Source organism: Xenopus tropicalis, chromosome 7 (assembly GCF_000004195.4).
Source record: "Xenopus tropicalis strain Nigerian chromosome 7, UCB_Xtro_10.0, whole genome shotgun sequence".
Classification (NCBI taxonomy): Eukaryota; Metazoa; Chordata; class Amphibia; order Anura; family Pipidae; genus Xenopus; species Xenopus tropicalis.
Window position 1 is genome coordinate 131,929,529 of NC_030683.2, and position 23,074 is coordinate 131,952,602.

At 52.7% G+C, this 23,074-nt stretch overlaps 1 protein-coding gene across 2 annotated transcripts; it reads right to left on the minus strand.

Moving 5' to 3' along the window:
* Window positions 1–936: 936 nt before the first annotated feature.
* Window positions 937–22,784, minus strand: padi2 (peptidyl arginine deiminase, type II). Of its 2 annotated transcripts, none has more exons than XM_031904768.1 (16): window positions 22,678–22,784; window positions 10,859–11,042; window positions 10,704–10,776; window positions 8,486–8,547; window positions 8,288–8,405; window positions 8,087–8,212; window positions 7,460–7,623; window positions 6,881–6,984; window positions 6,368–6,479; window positions 6,060–6,167; window positions 4,015–4,166; window positions 3,679–3,823; window positions 3,474–3,567; window positions 2,979–3,055; window positions 2,676–2,804; window positions 937–1,784 (listed from the first exon to the last, which is right to left on the minus strand). In XM_031904768.1, exons 1-16 carry the CDS (start codon window positions 22,767–22,769, stop codon window positions 1,548–1,550), a joined length of 1,977 nt encoding a protein of 658 aa, XP_031760628.1. In that variant the 5' UTR covers window positions 22,770–22,784; the 3' UTR covers window positions 937–1,547.
* Between the last annotated feature and the right edge of the window lie 290 nt (window positions 22,785–23,074).

Sequence of the window (23,074 nt, forward strand, 5' to 3'; positions counted from 1 at the left end):
GTAAGTACTGGGGGGAGATTGGATTCACTTACCCAGGGGGGAGGTTCCTGCCTGACCATGGGAAAGAGAGCAGCCCAGGAGCAGGAAGTACAGAGAATCAGAGCTCTGTACCTGGGTAAGTACTGGGGGGAGATTGGATTCACTTACCCAGGGGGAGGTTCCTGCCTGACCATGGGAAAGAGAGCAGCCCAGGAGCAGGAAGTACAGAGAATCAGAGCTCTGTACCTGGGTAAGTACTGGGGGGAGATTGGATTCACTTACCCAGGGGGAGGTTCCTGCCTGACCATGGGAAAGAGAGCAGCCCAGGAGCAGGAAGTACAGAGAATCAGAGCTCTGTACCTGGGTAAGTACTGGGGGGAGATTGGATTCACTTACCCAGGGGGGGTTCCTGCCTGACCATGGGAAAGAGAGCAGCCCAGGAGCAGGAAGTACAGAGAATCAGAGCTCTGTACCTGGGTAAGTACTGGGGGGAGATTGGATTCACTTACCCAGGGGGAGGTACCTGCCTGACCATGGGAAAGAGAGCAGCCCAGGAGCAGGAAGTACAGAGAATCAGAGCTCTGTACCTGGGTAAGTACTGGGGGGAGATTGGATTCACTTACCCAGGGGGGGGTTCCTGCCTGACCATGGGAAAGAGAGCAGCCCAGGAGCAGGAAGTACAGAGAATCAGAGCTCTGTACCTGGGTAAGTACTGGGGGGAGATTGGATTCACTTACCCAGGGGGTTCCTGCCTGACCATGGGAAAGAGAGCAGCCCAGGAGCAGGAAGTACAGAGAATCAGAGCTCTGTACCTGGGTAAGTACTGGGGGGAGATTGGATTCACTTACCCAGGGGGAGGTTCCTGGGGGCACCAGACACTGTGGGGCAGGACCCACCCGCTGGGGGTATATAGGGGGTAACTGGGCAGACTCAGCAGGAAATTAAAGGCACAGAACGTAACACAATGGAAGTTTTATTACAGAAAACAAACAGAACTTGTTCCTGGAATAACGAGTTAGTAAAGGAAATGACAATCATTGGTTACTGAGGCACCATGGGAATAGGGGCGGAGCTAAGTGGGGCACTCGTCCTGCACTATATCCCTCCAATAAGGTTACACTGATTAACTGGGCACTTACAGAAGCAGGGCAGTAACCATGGCAACCAATCTGCAGTTGTCTCCACCTCCTGCCCATTAGTCCTATGAAGCAGACATCTGATTGGTTGCCATGAATCACAGCCTATTGTCTTATTGGTTCTGAGCCCGGCTTCCTCCGTGAGTGATTTGCCCTCAGGGGTTGCAGGGAGTTGTACAGACTGGGGGGGGGGGGGGTGTATAGGAGAATGAGGCCCAGCCCCCTGTCTCTCTTCCCATTGGTTGATTATTATAGGCTAAAATATATAGAGAGGCGGCACCGGGGAGGAGGAGTCTCGGGCCAAGGTCCCTTTAAGGCACAAACTGGTCGATCCCTGACTGGGAAACACTGTGTGACCCTATCAGTAGGGGGCGCCCCCATGCCTACTGGAGCCATTGTGCCCAGATACAGGTCCCCTGCTGGGTCCGGCTCTTACGGCTCCTCCATCCGCCACCACTGGAACGGGAACGGCTTCCGACGCACGTTTGTGCCGCAATGCACCTCCCCCAACTTCTTGTGGTACGAGGTAAAGTCCTCGATAAACGTGCAGTTCAACTCGAACGGCTTCATCAGTGACACCATGTGATCCTCCAGGCAGCAGCTCTCCTTAATCACCGGCCCGTAGGGTTTGGGGATCCCCAGCTCCTTCCCCAGCACCAACATATTCACCTGCCGAGACACCCCCATATTATCCGACTGTCCTTACAGTGAGGAACCCCTTCCTATGCTGATGGTGAGATCCCCTTTCCTCCCCACCCACAATGTATCACTCATTCCCCCTCTCTTGGTAGGGAATCCCATAACCTGACTGCCCTTACAGTAAGGAACCCCTTCCTATGCTGATGGTGAGATCCCCTTTCCTCCCCACCCCCAATGTATCACTCATTCCCCCTCTCTGGGTAGGGAACCCCATAACCTGACTGCCCTTACAGTAAGGAACCCCTTCCTATGCTGATGGTGAGATCCCCTTTCCCCCCACCCCAAATGTATCACTCATTCCCCCTCTCTTGGTAGGGAACCCCATAACCTGACTGCCCTTACACTAAGGAACCCCTTCCTATGCTGATGGTGAGATCTCATTTCCCCCCACCCCAAATGTATCACTCATTCCCCCTCTCTTGGTAGGGAACCCCATAACCTGACTGCCCTTACAGTAAGGAGCCCCTTCCTATGCTGATGGTGAGATCCCCTTTCCTCCTCCCCCCCAATGTATCACTCATTCCCCCTCTCTGGGTAGGGAATCCCATAACCTGACTGCCCTTACAGTAAGGAACCCCTTCCTATGCTGATGGTGAGATCCCCTTTCCTCCCCACCCCCAATGTATCACTCATTCCCCCTCTCTGGGTAGGGAACCCCATAACCTGACTGCCCTTACAGTAAGGAACCCCTTCCTATGCTGATGGTGAGATCCCCTTTCCTCCCCACCCCCAATGTATCACTCATTCCCCCTCTCTGGGTAGGGAATCCCATAACCTGACTGCCCTTACAGTAAGGAACCCCTTCCTATGCTGATGGTGAGATCTCCCCACCCCCAATGAACCCCTCATTGCCCCACTCACCATATTGGGGAAGAATGCCAGCGCTCGGCCCCCGCTCTCCAACTTGAACAGCGCCGGGATATCAATGATGTCGTCTTCGCTGAGGCCGAGCTGCTGTTTCAGGATGTCCCTGTTCCAGTCTATGGATCGCTGGAAGTACAGGACCGAGGTTAATTGGACCCGATACTGAGACCCCCCCACTCACCCCCCCATACTCTCCCCTTAGGGAAATATAATGTTTTCTCCCGCTCTGTAATTAAGGGTTTCCATGTGCTGCTCCTCTACCTAAATGGGCCCAAAGTTCTGCTCAATCGGATCCCTCACCTGGACATAAAGGTTCTCCTTCACCAGCGAATCAGTGGAGATGATCTTGGCAACTGTCCATCTCTTGGTTTCCTTCCCTGAAAGAACAGAACAAGGATCATGTGACCCTGATACTGGGAGCGGCACCGACCCGAACTGGGAAACCTTAGCCCCTCCCATGTGATCCCTCATTCAGCCCCTCAGTCTGACCATGGGAAAGAGAGCAGCCCAGGAGCAGGAAGTACAGAGAATCAGAGCTCTGTACCTGGGTAAGTACTGGGGGGAGATTGGATTCACTTACCCAGGGGGAGGTTCCTGCCTGACCATGGGAAAGAGAGCAGCCCAGGAGCAGGAAGTACAGAGAATCAGAGCTCTGTACCTGGGTAAGTACTGGGGGGAGATTGGATTCACTTACCCAGGGGGGGGGGGGTTCCTGCCTGACCATGGGGAAGAGAGCAGCCCAGGAGTGGCTGCTGACAGTGCCAATATGTGAGTATATCACAGGCTCCCACTCACCCTGAAACAACGTTACGTCCCCGTGCCCCTCGTCCTTCTTCTGACGGAAAAGCTGAAAACAAGCGACCGGACTGGCCAAGAGAAGCCGGAATCCCTGCCAACAAACAAGGGCACAGGGAGGGCATTAGGGATAAACATGGCAGAGAGTGAGCCATCGGGCAAAGGTATTTGGGGCACAGTCAGAGCCCAATTCGGGGACACTTACCTTCTTATCGGCCGTGGGTACAAAGGTCATGAACTCATCAATGTGACCCACATACAGCCAATCACTGTACAGCTCTACTGGCGCCTGTACCCGCTGGGCATAGAGAAAGTCTCGTACTGCTTTGGTCATCCGCCGCCCAGAGGAGCTGTGTGTGGGGCCAAATACTGGTTATAATGAGCCTGAGCCTACATACTGACCCCCACATGGGGCCCTGCCCACCAGAGCTTACAATCTAAAGGAACAATGTAGGGAACGTGCGACACTGGGCCCCCCATTATTTGCCCCTACCAGGTTACAGGGCATTTCTGCGCCGCACCCCCTGCCCCCCCTCCTTACGTGGGGAAGCTGCTTCCAATCAGAATGCGCCCCAGGGGGTAATCCTTCCCATTCACAGTTACTGGGGGGCTCACTTCCAGGTTCCCAAATGAGTCCAGACTGGTCACTTCGGCAGCGGCGGCGAGTTTAGTGACGTATCCGAAGTCCGGGCCCTGAAAGGAGCAAAAATCTGTATCAGTATCTGGTACCGGCATACCGAGCCCGGAACCGACCCAAATCCCATGTGAGCGACCGAGCATTTACCCACACGGCTGCCATTAGGGGCCCCCCATGAACACAAGCGCATTGTAGCTACAGGGGTGTGGGAGGAGGGGGACCCTGACGGGGGGCATATAAGGGTTGGGGGGAATGTAAGGGTTGGGAGGCATATAAGGGTTGGGGGGAATATAAGGATGGGGCGCATATAAGGATTGGGGGGCATATAAGGAAAGGGCGCATATAAGGATTGGGGGGAATATAAAGACGGGGGGGCATATAAGGATTGGGGGGCATATAAGGGTTGGGGGAAATATAAGGACGGGGCACATATAAGGATTGGGGGGCATATAAGGGTTGGGGGAAATATAAGGACGGGGCGCATATAAGGATTGGGGGGCATATAAGGACGGGAGGCATATAAAGGTTGGGGGGAATATAAGGACGGGGGCATATAAGGATTGGGGGGCATATAAGGACGGGGGCATATAAGGACGGGGGCATATAGGGATGGGGCGCATATAAGGATTGGGGGGAATATAAGGACGGGGGCATATAGGGATGGGGCGCATATAAGGATTGGGGGGCATATAAGGGTTGGGGGCATATAAGGGTTGGGGGGAATATAAGGGTTGGGGGGAATATAAGGACGGGGGGCATATAAGGATTGGGGGGCATATAAGGAAAGGGCGCATATAAGGATTGGGGGGAATATAAAGACGGGGGGGCATATAAGGATTGGGGGGCATATAAGGGTTGGGGGGCATATAAGGGTTGGGGGAAATATAAGGACGGGGCGCATATAAGGATTGGGGGGCATATAAGGACGGGAGGCATATAAGGGTTGGGGGGAATATAAGGACGGGGGGTATATAAGGATTGGGGGGCATATAAGGATGGGGCGCATATAAGGATTGGGGGGCATATAAGGATGGGGCGCATATAAGGATTGGGGGGCATATAAGGACGGGAGGCATATAAGGGTTGGGGGGAATATAAGGACGGGGGGTATATAAGGATTGGGGGGCATATAGGGATGGGGCGCATATAAGGATTGGGGGGCATATAAGGACGGGGGGTATATAAGGATTGGGGGGAATATAAGGACGGGGGGTATATAGGGATGGGGCACATGGAGCACAGGAGAGGAGCTGTCACTTCTGGGAATGTTCCACCACGTACAACGCTCTCGCACCCAGAGACTCGCACCCCGTTTGTGCGCGGGGGTCCCTGCAGCATTGGGGGTATAAATGACAGAGGTGGGTGATGTCAGTGAATGTGCCCCACACGGGGGCATCTGGGCCGGACTGAGAGTGAAACCTTAGTGGCCGACGCTCCATTTAGCCGGGGGGGGTAACCCGAGAGCGATACTGGGATTATTAATGATCTGTCACACAGGGATTACCCCGTAACCGGAGAAGCTGCTGAGCCCGGGGGGGGAAGGGCCCCAATGCCCCCAATGCTCCCACACCCCCAGGGCTACAAACTGGGACTCCCAGGCCCGACGGGCACAGAAAGGCAGGGGTTTCCCCTACTAATTGCCCCTGCCAGGGTAGAATTCTCATTTGCCCCGTTCTGCTGACCGGTGTCCCCCAAACGCTCTCCTGTTCCCGTGTTGGGTGAGAACGACTTCCAACAGGTGATCTGTGTGCGACTGAAATTCATTCCCTCACTCGGCCCATTAATCCCTGTCACAACCTGCAGGGTGAGCAAAATGCCAGCGCAGCCCCCACACTGTCATTACTAAGGATCACATGGATGGGGGGGCACAAACTGTCACGCACGGGGCTCATTCCTGGCAGCTCGTTTATTATTGGCCAAGTGCAAACGACCATGGTTTCAGAACTCACCAGCAGATTCCGGACAGGGAAATCCTTCAGCCCCCGGTCTCGCGGCGAGTCCAGAACCACAGGGAAGCTCTTGTGGGGGGCGTGGATGTACCCGAACTCAATCTCATCCTGCGGGGGGGGGGTAACAAGTGGTTACATGGGGGGTCTTATCCCATTATTTACCCCATAATATGCCCCCCGGCAAATGGACTGAACCAATACACAAGTGATGTCACAATTACCATTGATATAACAATGGGGATCATTATTCCAATCAGAGCTGGAGAACTGCGGCACCGCCCCTGAATAAGGTTAGCCCCGCCCCCTACCTGCATCCAGCGGTCTCCCCGGTTCACATCCTCAAAGCAGATCTTGACGTTGTAGTCGGCCTGGGCAACGAGGCTCTTGATGGCCTTTAGGAAGAAGAGGTTGTCCTTGACGCTGTGGGCGGAAGGGGGGGCATTAGTGGGGGGGGCAGAGAGGTGCCCACGGGGGGTTCTTGATGTCTAGGGTGCCCACCCAGGCCCAGACTGGCAATCTGTGGGTACTGGGAATGCCGGGGGGCTGCTGTAAGGGCTGGGGGGGCAGGGGGGGGGCTAGTTTAGTGGGTATGGGGGGGGACTAATTTAGTGGGTATGGGGGGGGACTAATTTAGTGGGTATGGGGGGGGACTAATTTAGTGGGTATGGGGGGGGACTAATTTAGTGGGTATGGGGGGGGGGGGGACTAATTTAATGGGTATGGGGGGGGACTAATTTAGTGGGTAGTGGGTATGGGGGGGACTAATTTAGTGGGTATGGGGGGGGGACTAATTTAGTGGGTATGGGGGGGTATAGAATTACCTGCATACAAACACGTCGATGGGCTGCAATGTGTTTGGGGTGATGATGAGAGGAGCCATACGGAAGGTGACCACATCTGTGAATATGGGGGTGTCAGGGATCCCCTGGGAAAAAAAAGGAAATATTAAGGGGCCTTATGATCCTGCTGTAACCCCCCCGCAATATTCCTTCCAGCAGCCATCTACCCCTTAACCCAACTGGGCATCAAACTTGGCTCCACCCACACTGTTTTGGCCCCTCCTAATGTGTCCCGCCCCTCAATTTGGGGACCTCCCCCAGATGCACTGCGCTACCTGATATCCAGCAAGAGGTGAGGATGATGATGGCTTCCCCTGAGCCCATAAGCTGTAAGGAGCCCCCCTGCATTGGGTGCAATTCTAAATAAGGGGGGCACTGACTCTAAATAAGGGGGGCACTGACCACGAGGGAGGTGCTCATAAGGAACAACCGACCAATCACGGTCACATATTAGGGAGCAGAATGAACCATCCCACCGGGGCGGGGGAAGCTCCTACCGGACCCCCAAGTCAAACTGAACCCTGGCCCCCCCCCAAGTCCTCCCAATGGAAACCTTCCTACCTCCCCCATGGACTCCAGGAGGCTGACCCTGAGTGACAGGAGCCCCTCGAACCCCTCGTCCGGGAAGCGCAGGCCCTCGACAAAGAACTGCAGCTCATTGGTTCCCGTGTAGCGCGCCTTGTAGAACAGCTTCTGCTTGCCCAGCACGTGGCTATAGATCTTATCTGCGGGGGGGCGGGGGGGTCAGTTGGTTTGGCCCAACATCAGGATGGAACTCATTGCAGGTTTTTAATTATTCAATTTTTGTTGAAAAAATATAAGCTCTTCAGCTTGGAGTTATAAAAGCTCTCTGGTTGCTAGGGTTCAAATTACCTTAGCAACCAGGGAGCTGTTTGAATGAGAGACGGGTATATGAATAGGGGAGGGGCTGAATAGAAAGATAAGGAATAAAAAGTAACAATAACAATAAAACTGGGGCCTCACAGAGCAATAGGGTTTGGTTGCCGGGGTCAGTGACCCCCATTTGAAAGCTGCAAATAATTCAAACACAATAAAAGATACAAAATAAAGACCAATTTAAAAGTTGCTTAGAATTCTAGAACATATTAAAAGGTTACTTCACTGACACACGCTACAGCCACACCCCTAGGGGGCAGCACTGAGACGGTTCCAGCCAATGGCACTTACTGTGGTAGTGAAACACCCCCAGATTCCCCGCGTCGGAGGCGGAGACATAGAGCAGCAGGTAATACCCGGTGGGGAGCTTCTCGGGCCCCCGAACCCAGAGACACATGGGGGACATGTCCAGCAGATCTGGGGGAAGGGACAGGAGCGACAATTAGATCCTCCCCCATAACGAGCGTTAGCAGGAGGCGGAGACTTCGTTACCTTCTTTGCTCATCATTATATTGTCCCCCCCGTCCACCGAGCGAGCGAATAGGCTGTCCTTGTCGCAGTTCACTAGGAGAATGGCCCCTTGTCCGTTAGGGCCCCACGTCCACGAGGCCTGGAATAGGGGGGAACCATGAGGGACTGGGGGTGAGAAATGGGCCCCCCCGGCCCCCCAACTCCCTGTGTTAAAGGTACCTTGTGCGGATTGTTCTTCTCCACGACCCCATCGCGGTCTGCGTCAACGTCCAATGAGATCTCTGCAAGGGAGAAGATTGGATTCACTTACCCAGGGGGAGGTTCCTGCCTGACCATGGGAAAGAGAGCAGCCCAGGAGCAGGAAGTACAGAGAATCAGAGCTCTGTACCTGGGTAAGTACTGGGGGGAGATTGGATTCACTTACCCAGGGGGAGGTTCCTGCCTGACCATGAGAAAGAGAGCAGCCCAGGAGCAGGAAGTACAGAGAATCAGAGCTCTGTACCTGGGTAAGTACTGGGGGGAGATTGGATTCACTTACCCAGGGGGAGGTTCCTGCCTGACCATGGGAAAGAGAGCAGCCCAGGAGCAGGAAGTACAGAGAATCAGAGCTCTGTACCTGGGTAAGTACTGGGGGGAGATTGGATTCACTTACCCAGGGGGGGGGTTCCTGTCTGACCATGGGAAAGAGAGCAGCCCAGGAGCAGGAAGTACAGAGAATCAGAGCTCTGTACCTGGGTAAGTACTGGGGGGAGATTGGATTCACTTACCCAGGGGGAGGTTCCTGCCTGACCATGGGAAAGAGAGCAGCCCAGGAGCAGGAAGTACAGAGAATCAGAGCTCTGTACCTGGGTAAGTACTGGGGGGAGATTGGATTCACTTACCCAGGGGGAGGTTCCTGCCTGACCATGGGAAAGAGAGCAGCTCAGGAGCAGGAAGTACAGAGAATCAGAGCTCTGTACCTGGGTAAGTACTGGGGGGAGATTGGATTCACTTACCCAGGGTGGGTTTCCTGTCTGACCATGGGAAAGAGAGCAGCCCAGGAGCAGGAAGTACAGAGAATCAGAGCTCTGTACCTGGGTAAGTACTGGGGGGAGATTGGATTCACTTACCCAGGGGGGGAGGTTCCTGTCTGACCATGGGAAAGAGAGCAGCCCAGGAGCAGGAAGTACAGAGAATCAGAGCTCTGTACCTGGGTAAGTACTGGGGGGAGATTGGATTCACTTACCCAGGGGGGGGGGGTTCCTGCCTGACCATGGGAAAGAGAGCAGCCCAGGAGCAGGAAGTACAGAGAATCAGAGCTCTGTACCTGGGTAAGTACTGGGGGGAGATTGGATTCACTTACCCAGGGGGAGGTTCCTGTCTGACCATGGGAAAGAGAGCAGCCCAGGAGCAGGAAGTACAGATTTTAATAATTATGTTACTATGTTACCCATAGAAGGTTCCTAGTGGGATGAATATAAAGGGGCCCAACACAAAGTGACTTATTAATTAGTAAATGAGACCCAAAGATATAATTGCAGTTATTAATTGATATGAGAATGAGGGGTATTATACCCAGACTAATAGCCCCCAGCCGGTTGCCCTTGTGCCTGAGCTGCTCGGGGGCATCTGAGCGAGAGGCTGAATATCACAGAGTCGGGTTTCTCCAAAGCCCAAGCCCCTCAGCTGTGGCCCCTTCTCAGGTGGCAGTTGGCCCATAAAGCATTTCCCCAAGTGCCGATAGGGAGGAACACAAGCCAAGCGCTGGCTGCAACCGTCCCAGGATTCCCCACTGCTGAGATATTCCGGCCCCCAAACTGGGGGAACTCTGGAGTCCGGTTCTGATTGGAACTGAGTTTGTGGCTTCCCAGTACCAACCTTGGGCCAACCAATCACGTCCCGGGGCACCTTGTCTCCCTTTGTTATAGATCCCTGTGTGTATCACTTCTGCACCCCCACTGAGTATAATAGGGAGAGACGCCGCGCTGAGTCCGAGTACTGACCCAGGAATAACATAGGGAGAGAGGCCGCGCTGAGTCAGAGTACTGACCCAGGAATAACATAGGGAGAGAGGCCTCACTGAGTCCGAGTACTGACCCAGGAATAACATAGGGAGAGAGGCCGCGCTGAGTCCGAGTACTGACCCAGGAATAACATAGGGAGAGAGGCCGCACTGAGTCCGAGTACTGACCCAGGAGTAACATAGGGAGAGAGGCCGCGCTGAGTCCGAGTACTGACCCAGGAATAACATAGGGAGAGAGGCCGCACTGAGTCCGAGTACTGACCCAGGAGTAACATAGGGAGAGAGGCCGCACTGAGTCCGAGTACTGACCCAGGAATAACATAGGGAGAGAGGCCGCGCTGAGTCCGAGTACTGACCCAGGAATAACATAGGGAGAGAGGCCGCACTGAGTCCGAGTACTGACCCAGGAGTAACATAGGGAGAGAGGCCACTTACCAACCCCAGTGAAATAGACTCCAGCCTTGTCTATAGGAGCGTCTGACCCGTTGCCATAATATGCAAATGTGATCTGTAATAAAGAAGAGACAAAATGGAATGTACCAAGCAGGGCCACAGGCGGGGGGGGGCACCTACCTCTCCGTTCCACTCACCTTCCCATCGTTGGTCTCTGCGCTCGGCGCCAACATCTTTATTTCCACCAAACTCTCCGGCGTCAGCGGCCAAAGCTTCTCCCCATTGACAGTTTTCTGTTTGGCGCTGTCGGTGCGGAGCACGGAGGCCTCGATGTTCTGCGAGTGGTGCAGGGAGAACCATTGGGACTCAGCTGGCGCCCCCCTGTGTGGGGAGAGGGAAGAAGGGCAATTGGCCAGTCAATACAAGGCCCTGGGCAAACAGGAACATTGGGGCATTAGTAGGTATCAGCCCCCCCCCCAGCTATGGCTGAACTACAACTCCCAGATCCGCCCTGAGACGTCATGGATGCTGGGAGCTCAGCAACACCACATGGTCTACTCTCTAACTCCTCCTACTCCCCATCAGCTGCAACTATCTGATTGGTCAAGACATGGCCTTTCCTTTAAAGGCTGTAAGATAACTTTTAGTATGTTAGAGAATGTACTCTTCCTAGCAGCTTTGCAATTGGTCTTCATTATTTATTTGTTTAGTTTTTTAATTATTTCCCTTCTTCTTCTGACTCTTTGCAGCTTTCAAATGGGGGTCACTGACCCCGGCAGCCAAACCCTATTGCTCTGTGAGGCTCCAGTTTTATTGTTATTGTTACTTTTTATTCCTTATCTTTCTATTCAGCCCCTCCCCTATTCATATACCTGTCTCTCATTCAAACCACTCTCTGGTTGCTAAGGTAAGCAAGTCCCTAGCAACCAGATAGCTTCTGAAACCCCAAACTGCAGAGCTGCTGAATAAAAAGTGAAATAACTAAAAAACTACAAATGATAAAAAATGAAGACCAATTGCAAATTGCAAAAGTTAACTCAAAGGTAAACATCCCCTTTAACCGTCACCCCCCCCACCCATTTCCAGTTATGTGTCAATTTCCCTTAATTGCAGGGTCCAAATTGCCCAAGGTTGGTGGTTTCTACCGTTCATTACAAATGAAATTCCGCAAACCTGAAAATCAGAACATAAATGCGACTTGGGGGGGGGGTAAAAGCAATGGACAGCGCCATTCTGGGCCTCCTGGGAGAACCTGAACTCTAGGGCCCACTTTGTGGCGCACCATCACATATTGTAGAGGGGATGGGTTTGTTTATACAGAGGGCCCACCCTGGTGTTCGATCCTATGAAGCAGAATTTATAGCCGAGTAGGAACATCTCTCCTGATCTTACAGTCACGTCGGGAGGCTTTAGCCAATGGGGCCTCCCGGTCACTAGAGAACAGCACCAGTGTACCCCAGAACCCCAACATGACCCATTTGGGGACACTATCCCGGCGATACATACAGTTGCTTTACACCCCCAAGTAAGGAGAGCGGCTTTACACAGCAGTGTCTACAGCAGCCCAATCCCAGGAGGGGTAAACGCACTGCCTGGAATCCAGAACTGGCCGATCGGACCTCTCCATAGAACTCACTTAGGACTAAGCCTTACAAATCCCGAGCAGGTTATTCCAATCCATCACTCAGCACCGCGGGGCGTCGGGACACTCGACGGATCTCTCTCTTCTCAGGGATTACCAGGGGCACAGCTGCCAACCCCCCGGGGGCAGAGCGACGTGCCAGGATACGGATCCCCCTGGCAGCACTCGCGGGAGATAGAGATCCAATGAAACCGGAGCCCAGTTATTAATTTGTCACTCATCCCCCACCAGCGCCGCTCGTATAAATATTTCTGTTTCCAGTGATTAAAGGGTACAGCGAGCCAAATCCCCTTGTGATACACACAGACAGTTATCCCAGCAGCTTTAAAGGGGAACTAAACCCTGCGGCTCAACCAAACGTTACTCAGCTGTTGCCGGACTACAAATCCCAGAATAATGTAACATATAATGAAGGGTGAGGCATGCTGGGAGCTGTAGTCCAGCAACATCAGGACTGTATTCTTAAAGCAATATTGCCCAATAAAACTGCATTAAAATGCAAGAAATCCCCCAATGAGAATCCCAGCTGATGTGAGTAAATCCGGCTCCCTGTTCTCTGTTCCTGCAATTGGAGTTGGGAGCAATAAGCACAGTTTCCCAGCACTGAACAAGTCTTTAATATTCTGAGACAATTTGCAATTGGTCTTCATTTTTTATTATTTGTAGTTTTTAGTTATTTCATTTTCAGTTCAGCAGCTCTGCAGTTTAAAGTTTCAGCAGCTATCTGGTTGCTAGGGTCCAAATTACCTTAGCAACCATGGAGTGGTTTGAGTGAGAGACTGGTATATGAATAGGGGAGGGGCTGAATAGAAAAGAAAGCGATAAAAAGTAACAGTAACAATAAAACTGGAGCCTCACAGAGCAATAGGGTTTGGTTGCCGGGGTCAGTGACCCCCATTTGAAAGCTGAAGAGTTGGAAGAAGCCAAAAAAATCAAAAACTATAACAAATAGATAAAAAAGACCAATTGAAAAGTTGCTTTCAATAGGACATTCTATAACATACTAAATGTTGTACCACCACTTTAACGTTTTATTCAATGCTACCCGGTTGTTATGGTCATCGGCGCCTGGTAACCAGAAAGCAGATGAATCCCGAGGTTGGGTTTTTATCCATTATCAGACCTTTTACTCATCTTCTGGTCTGTCACTCAACCCCCTGCCTGGTTGCTTGGAAGGGCAGCCCCCTAGCAACCTCATACATATAATAGCTGTAAATTAAAAAAAACAGAAAAAGAAGACCAATTGCAAACTGCCTATGAATGGACCTGCAACCTAAAAGTTTACTTGAGACTGACTCACTGGGGTAACAGGGGGCTTGGTAATGGGGCCAGTGGCCGATGTGTGGTGGGATTAATAGTCTGCCTCATTACACAAACCTGCCCCACCAGTGGGTAGATCTGGTCTATATACCCCGCAGGGGCACTTCAGCACTATGATATAAAACCCTCAGGGGTACCACTAGTATATATATACCCCCCATGGCAGGGTTGGACTGGCCCACAAAGATACCATTAGAAATTCTGATAGGCCCAGGCTGGTGGTTTGGTGGGCAAGGTACCTCAGTCTGACACAGTGCATAATTGGACTTGCAATTGGTCTTTTTATTGTTGTAGTTTTAAAATTATTTTGCTTTTCCCTTAGCAGCTCTCTGGTTGCTAGGGCCAAATTTTCCCTAGAAACCAGGCAGCGGTGTGCATATGAGGCTGGGAGATGAATAGGAGAGGCCTGAATGTAAGGACAGGTAATAAAAAATAATCGTTTCTTGGGTCAGTGACCCCCATTTGAAAATCAAAAGAGGTTGAAGAATAAGGCAAATAACTGAAAAACTATATTAAAAAAAGACCAACTGAAAAGTTGCTATGAACTTAGTTACAATATAACATACTAAAAGTTAACTCAAAGTTCAAGATGTTTTATTATATGTTTTCCAACTAATTGCGACTCCTGAGCAGCAGAGTAATGACCCCCCCCCCCCAGCAGACTCGGCACAGTTCCCCTTTAATGCAGAAGGCGAGTGTGCGAGGGAATAAAGCGCTGATACGTGATCCCCCCACCCTCGGGGGCCGAGCGTACAAATGACACCCAGATGGGAGCAGCGCCGGGACATTAGAGCTTCTCATGTTCTGCCATCAACCCGGGTGTCAGACAACTGCGCCCTCTCCTATTCGCCCACAGCGTCCCGCCGCGCCGGAATCCTGCAATCTGGGAATTCTGGGCAAAGTAATCCCGCCCCCTGCGGCCGTATCATATCCTGGGGGGGCTGTAATTCTACACAGGAATGTAGGGATACCCAAGCCAGCGTCTAAAGGGCAAGCGAACCCAAGTGTCTGCCTTATGGAAACTTATGCAATAACTATAAACCCAGTGAGAATGAGGAATGAATGGGTATTGGGGAGTTGTATCAGGAGTCAGAACCAGCAGTGCAGGGAAGGGAAAGGGACAGACACAGTGACAGTTACACATAACTATAAACCCAGTGAGAATGAGGGATGAATGGATATTGGGGAGTTGTATCAGGAGTCAGAACCAGCAGTGCAGGGAAGGGAAAGGGACAGACACAGTGACAGTTACACATAACTATAAACCCAGTGAGAAAGAGGGATGAATGGATATTGGGGAGTTGTATCAGGAGTCAGAACCAGCAGTGCAGGGAAGGGAAAGGGACAGACACAGTGACAGTTACACATAACTATAAACCCAGTGAGAATGAGGGATGAATGGATATTGGGGAGTTGTATCAGGAGTCAGAACCAGCAGTGCAGGGAAGGGAAAGGGACAGGGACAGTTACACATAACTATAAACCCAGTGAGAATGAGGAATGAATGGATATTGGGGAGTTGTATCAGGAGTCAGAACCAGCAGTGCAGGGAAGGGAAAGGGACAGACACAGTGACAGTTACACATAACTATAAACCCAGTGAGAATGAGGAATGAATGGGTATTGGGGAGTTGTATCAGGAGTCAGAACCAGCAGTGCAGGGAAGGGAAAGGGACAGACACAGTGACAGTTACACATAACTATAAACCCAGTGAGAATGAGGAATGAATGGATATTGGGGAGTTGTATCAGGAGTCAGAACCAGCAGTGCAGGGAAGGGAAAGGGACAGACACAGTGACAGTTACACATAACTATAAACCCAGTGAGAATGAGGAATGAATGGGTATTGGGGAGTTGTATCAGGAGTCAGAACCAGCAGTGCAGGGAAGGGAAAGGGACAGGGACAGTGACAGTTACACATAACTATAAACCCAGTGAGAATGAGGGATGAATGGATATTGGGGAGTTGTATCAGGAGTCAGAACCAGCAGTGCAGGGAAGGGAAAGGGACAGACACAGTGACAGTTACACATAACTATAAACCCAGTGAGAATGAGGGATGAATGGATATTGGGGAGTTGTATCAGGAGTCAGAACCAGCAGTGCAGGGAAGGGAAAGGGACAGACACAGAGAATGAGGGATGAATGGATATTGGGGAGTTGACATCCAAAATCAGAATTTTAAATGAATGGATTGAGAAATTAGTTTTGTCTCTTTAAATGCAACTTCCTGTCAGTCTGACACAGGATACAATGTAGCACTAAAGTCTGTGGGGTCACATGGTGCAGGAGGTAGTGGGAGGAGTAACAAGGTAGGGAGAAGACCCTGTGACCAGAGAGGGCTCAGTAAAGACCTTGACCCCTCCCACCCCCGCCCAAGGGTCCCAATATATTTATGACCCAGAGGCACAAACAGTCCCCCCCCAGCCCAATAAATAGTGACTGTCTGTGGCACCTTACAGCCCCCCGGCATTCCCAGTACCCAGAGGCACAAACAGCCCCCCCAGCCCAATAAATAGTGACTGTCTGTGGCACCTTACAGCCCCCCCGGCATTCCCAGTACCCAGTGGCACAAACAGCCCCCCCCAGCCCAATAAATAGTGACTGTCTGTGGCACCTTACAGCCCCCCTGGCATTCCCAGTACCCAGAGGCACAAACAGCCCCCCCAGCCCAATAAATAGTGACTGTCTGTGGCACCTTACAGCCCCCCCTGGCATTCCCAGTACCCAGAGGCACAAACAGCCCCCCCAGCCCAATAAATAGTGACTGTCTGTGGCACCTTACAGCCCCCCTGGCATTCCCAGTACCCAGAGGCACAAACAGCCCCCCCAGCCCAATAAATAGTGACTGTCTGTGGCACCTTACAGCCCCCCTGGCATTCCCAGTACCCAGAGGCACAAACAGCCCCCCCCCCCAGCCCAATAAATAGTGACTGTCTGTGGCACCTTACAGCCCCCCTGGCATTCCCAGTACCCAGAGGCACAAACAGCCCCCCCAGCCCAATAAATAGTGACTGTCTGTGGCACCTTACAGCCCCCCCGGCATTCCCAGTACCCAGAGGCACAAACAGCCGCCCCCCCAGCCCAATAAATAGTGACTGTCTGTGGCACCTTACAGCCCCCCTGGCATTCCCAGTACCCAGAGGCACAAACAGCCCCCCCAGCCCAATAAATAGTGACTGTCTGTGGCACCTTACAGCCCCCCCGGCATTCCCAGTACCCAGAGGCACAAACAGCCGCCCCCCCAGCCCAATAAATAGTGACTGTCTGTGGCACCTTACAGCCCCCCCGGCATTCCCAGTACCCAGAGGCACAAACAGCCCCCCCCCAGCACAATAAATAGTGACTGTGGCACCTTACAGCCCCCCCGGCATTCCAGTACCCAGAGGCACAAACAGCCCCCCCCCAGCCCAATAAATAGTGACTGTGGCACCTTACAGCCCCCCCGGCATTCCCAGTACCCAGAGGCACAAACAGCCCCCCCCCCAGCCCAATAAATAGTGACTGTCTGTGGCACCTTACAGCCCCCTGGCATTCCCAGTACCCAGAGGCACAAACAGCCCCCCCCCCCAGCCCAATAAATAGTGACTGTCTGTGGCACCTTACAGCCCCCTGGCATTCCCAGTACCCAGAGGCACAAACAGCCCCCCCCCCAGCCCAATAAATAGTGACTGTCTGTGGCACCTTACAGCCCCCCTGGCATTCCCAGTACCCAGAGGCACAAACAGCCCCCCCCCCCAGCCCAATAAATAGTGACTGTCTGTGGCACCTTACAGCCCCCTGGCATTCCCAGTACCCAGAGGCACAAACAGCCCCCCCCCCAGCCCAATAAATAGTGACTGTCTGTGGCACCTTACAGCCCCCCTGGCATTCCCAGTACCCAGAGGCACAAACAGCCCCCCCCCCCAGCCCAATAAATAGTGACTGTCTGTGGCACCTTACAGCCCCCTGGCATTCCCAGTACCCAGAGGCACAAACAGCCCCCCCCCAGGCAAAGTTCCTTTATTGCTATTGAGTCTGAGCCTGGGTCTGTATAACCCACAGGGGCCCAACTGTAAGGGAAATGCATTGGGTGCAACAGGAAAGACCACCCCTCCCCTGCAACACCCCAACCTGATGCAACCAGATTGGGCTATTTCTACACATTTATATTATTTAGCAAAATACATTGATATTACATTACATACTATTTCCTTGCTTTACCCAACTCTGGGCCTGGCTCCATAGATACAGGGAACAGCCTCCCAGCAGGGCCGGTGGGACTAATACAGTAAAGGAATAGGGGGGGGGGCTGAAAGGGAACATAAGGAAGTGCTACTTTACAGAAAGGGGGGTAGGTACAGGGAGCAGCCTCCCAGCAGGGCCGGTGGGACTAATACAGTAAAGGAATAGGGGGGGGCTGAAATAGAACATAAGGAAGTGCTACTTTACAGAAAGGGGGGTAGGTACAGGGAACAGCCTCCCAGCAGGGCCGGTGGGACTAATACAGTAAAGGAATAGGGGGGGGGGGGCTGAAAGGGAACATAAGGAAGTGCTACTTTACAGAAAGGGGGGTAGGTACAGGGAGCAGCCTCCCAGCAGGGCCGGTGGGACTAATACAGTAAAGGAATAGGGGGGGGCTGAAATAGAACATAAGGAAGTGCTACTTTACAGAAAGGGGGGTAGGTACAGGGAACAGCCTCCCAGCAGGGCCGGTGGGACTAATACAGTAAAGGAATGGGGGGGGGGGCTGAAATGGAACATAAGGAAGTGCTACTTTACAGAAAGGGGGGTAGGTACAGGGAACAGCCTCCCAGCAGGGCCGGTGGGACTAATACAGTAAAGGAATGGGGGGGGGGGAGCTGAAATGGAACATAAGGAAGTGCTACTTTACAGAAAGGGGGGTAGGTACAGGGAACAGCCTCCCAGCAGGGCCGGTGGGACTAATACAGTAAAGGAATAGGGGGGGGGGCTGAAAGGGAACATAAGGAAGTGCTACTTTACAGAAAGGGGGGTAGGTACAGGGAACAGCCTCCCAGCAGGGCCGGTGGGCCTAATACAGTAAAGGAATAGGGGGGGGAGGCTGAAAGGGAACATAAGGAAGTGCTACTTTACAGAAAGGGGGGTAGGTACAGGGAACAGCCTCCCAGCAGGGCCGGTGGGACTAATACAGTAAAGGAATAGGGGGGGGGGGGCTGAAAGGGAACATAAGGAAGTGCTACTTTACAGAAAGGGGGGTAGGTACAGGGAACTGCCTCCCAGCAGGGCCGGTGGGACTAATACAGAAAAGGAATAGGGGGGGGGCTGAAAGGGAACATAAGGAAGTGCTACTTCACAGAAAGGGGGGTAGGTACAGGGAACAGCCTCCCAGCAGGGCCGGTGGGCCCGTTAGAGCAGGGGGGTCCCTAACCTTTTTTACCCTTGAGCCACATTAAAATGTAAAAAGACTTGGGGAGCCAAGTGCCCCGGAGCCACTGGTTGGGGGTCGCTGGGTTAGAATCTTTGGGTCAGGGAAGCCGGCGGGTTTATTGGCTGTTTCCTTAGTGTAAATACTTGGGGGGGGGGAGCCCCCCACAGGCGCTAATGGCACGTCATAAACAGCTCAATCCGTATCAGGTTTAATTGGGAGAGATCTGATGCGGGTTACGCGGGGTTACAGGCAGCTCCCGGGACTCACTATATAAAGCTCAGTACTGGGCCCGAGTTCTACTGCCGGCAGGTACTGTCCCCCCAGGACTGGGTAGGCTCCGCCCACACACCCCCAAAGCCACACAGGTAATCTGGCTCCTGGCGAAATTAGCCCTAATGTGTGTGAATGTGATAGGGACCTTAGATTGTAAGCTCACTGGGGCAGGGACTGATGGGAATGTGATAGGGACCTTAGATTGTAAGCTCACTGGGGCAGGGGCTGATGGGAATGGGATAGGGACCTTAGATTGTAAGCTCACTGGGGCAGGGACTGATGGGAATGTGATAGGGACCTTAGACTGTAAGCTCACTGGGGCAGGGGCTGATGGGAATGGGATAGGGACCTTAGACTGTAAGCTCACTGGGGCAGGGACTGATGGGAATGGGATAGGGACCTTAGATTGTAAGCTCACTGGGGCAGGGGCTGATGGGAATGGGATAGGGACCTTAGATTGTAAGCTCACTGGGGCAGGGGCTGATGGGAATGGGATAGGGACCTTAGATTGTAAGCTCACTGGGGCAGGGACTGATGGGAATGGGATAGGGACCTTAGATTGTAAGCTCACTGGGGCAGGGACTGATGGGAATGGGATAGGGACCTTAGATTGTAAGCTCACTGGGGCAGGGACTGATGGGAATGGGATAGGGACCTTAGATTGTAAGCTCACTGGGGCAGGGACTGATGGGAATGGGATAGGGACCTTAGATTGTAAGCTCACTGGGGCAGGGGCTGATGGGAATGGGATAGGGACCTTAGATTGTAAGCTCACTGGGGCAGGGACTGATGGGAATGGGATAGGGACCTTAGATTGTAAGCTCACTGGGGCAGGGGCTGATGGGAATGGGATAGGGACCTTAGATTGTAAGCTCACTGGGGCAGGGGCTGATGGGAATGGGATAGGGACCTTAGATTGTAAGCTCACTGGGGCAGGGACTGATGGGAATGGGATAGGGACCTTAGATTGTAAGCTCACTGGGGCAGGGACTGATGGGAATGGGATAGGGACCAGGGTATCAGACTAGTAAGACAAGTTACTTAGTACCAGGGTATCAGACTAGTAAGACAAGTTACTTAGTACCGGGGTATCAGACTAGTAAGACAAGTTACTTAGTACCGGGGTATCAGACTAGTAAGACAAGTTACTTAGTACCAGGGTATCAGACTAGTAAGACAAGTTACTTAGTACCGGGGTATCAGACTAGTAAGACAAGTTACTTAGTACCGGGGTATCAGACTAGTAAGACAAGTTACTTAGTACCGGGGTATCAGACTAGTAAGACAAGTTACTTAGTACCGGGGGTATCAGACTAGTAAGACAAGTTACTTAGTACCGGGGTATCAGACTAGTAAGACAAGTTACTTAGTACCGGGGTATCAGACTAGTAAGACAAGTTACTTAGTACCGGGGTATCAGACTAGTAAGACAAGTTACTTAGTACCGGGGTATCAGACTAGTAAGACAAGTTACCTGGAGTTTAGATTAGACAAGACAGATGAATCCATTATCTATTAGTAACCGGTCATTACCTTCCCTGTAACACTGAGAAGCAGAATATGGTGAAATTGCAGCTCCAGCCCACTAAGTACTGCAACTAGTTAGTTCTAGTTAGTGCCAGTCTGCGGTGGGTTAGTTAGAGACACTCCCTGTACATGTTGGTTAGTACAGTGCCAGGTGTAAGGACAAGTCGGTATAATTGGCAAGTGGGTTAGATAAAGGACTAGTTAGTGGCAGGCAGGGGAAGTTTCTTAACTACTTGCACTGATTGTAAGTCACCCAGGGAACTAGTTAGCAGCTCATTTCTCAGTTGAGAGGTTGCCAGGCAGATCAGTCAGTACTAGGGAGGGTTAGTGGTTGATGCTACTAGTTAGTAGGGCAGGTCCAGCTACACATCCCTCACATACTGGTTTGCAGGCCCAGGGCAGGTGCCACTAGTTACCCCAGGGAAGGGCAGTACTTACCCCAGCACAGGGATGGAAGTGCCGCTAGTTACCCCAGGGAAGGGCAGTACTTACCCCAGCACAGGGATGGAAGTGCCGCTAGTTACCCCAGGGAAGAGCAGTACTTACTTACCCCAGCACAGGGATGGATACGCCGCTAGTTACCCCAGGGAAGAGCAGTACTTACTTACCCCAGCACAGGGATGGATACGCCGCTAGTTACCCCAGGGGAGCGCAGTACTTACCCCAGCACAGGGATGGAAGCGCTGCTACTTACCCTAGCACAGGGATGGATATGTCGCTAGTTACCCCAGGGAGGGCAGTACTTACCCCAGCACAGGGATGGATACCCCACTAGTTACCCCAGGGGAGGGCAGTACTTACCCCAGCACAGGGATGGATAGCCGCTAGTTACCCCAGGGAAGGGCAGTACTTACCCCAGCACAGGGATGGATAGCCGCGAGTTACCCCAGGGGAGGGCAGTACTTACCCTAGCACAGGGATGGATATGTCGCTAGTTACCCCAGGGGAAGGCAGTACTTACCCCAGCACAGGGATGGATATGTCGCTAGTTACCAGCACAGTTACCCAGGGAAGGGCAGTACTTACCCCAGCACAGGGAGGACCCGAGTTACCCAGGGGAGGGCAGTACTTACCCTAGCACAGGGATGGAAGTGCCGCTAGTTACCCCAGGGGAGGGCAGTACTTACCCCAGCACAGGGATGGATAGCTGCTAGTTACCCCAGGGGAGGGCAGTACTTACCCCAGCACAGGGATGGATAGCCACTAGTTACCCCAGGGGAGGGCAGTACTTACCCCAGCACAGGGATGGATAGCCGCTAGTTACCCCAGGGGAGGGCAGTACTTACCCCAGCACAGGGATGGATAGCTGCTAGTTACCCCAGGGGAGGGCAGTACTTACCCCAGCACAGGGATGGATAGCTGCTAGTTACCCCAGGGGAGGGCAGTACTTACCCCAGCACAGGGATGGATAGCTGCTAGTTACCCCAGGGGAGGGCAGTACTTACCCCAGCACAGGGATGGATAGCCACTAGTTACCCCAGGGGAGGGCAGTACTTACCCCAGCACAGGGATGGATAGCCGCTAGTTACCCCAGGGGAGGGCAGTACTTACCCCAGCACAGGGATGGATACGGTGGTGCCCAACACACACACAGCCTCCAGTCTCTGCCCCCGGACCAAACGCACCGTGCGATTCTGCTGCATCTTGTTCCCTTCTCCGTCCGCTCTTCCACCTGCCCAGCGTCTCTTCTACTGTCTGCGCCAACATCTGCGCTTCTACCCGGCACCCAAGCCCCGCCCACACCACGCCCCCTGCCGCCCCGCCTGTCACTGAAGCTCCTCCCACCCCCCCAGCTGCGCGTCCTGACCAAAATATTTAGCGTCAGTGTCTCCCACTGATCTGCCCCAGTGTTACTGATAATTACCCCCTGCAACTGCCCCGGGGTATAGAACTGATACCAACTCCCAGGGCCGCAGCCTGCCAATAGTCTCGCAAAGCTTCATGGGCATTTCCCATAATCCTTAGCAGCAGCGCTAAGATTGCGGCTTCCCATCATTATGAGAGGCCCATGATCCTATTGGTGCCCAGTCACTGAGGGGCGTGGCCTGAGAGAGGATGGGCGGAGCCTGTACAGGTAACACTTATAAAGCTGCCCATGCAATAAATTGTAGGATAAAGCCCTAAAAATAACCAATGGGAGGACGTTCTGAGCATGAAATAGTTACAGGCACCAAAGTGACCCCCATTGTAGGGGGCGGGGCCTGTAGGGGGCTTCCCCAGGTGCAAATAGGACAATTGACCAGATGCCATATTTTTAGTCG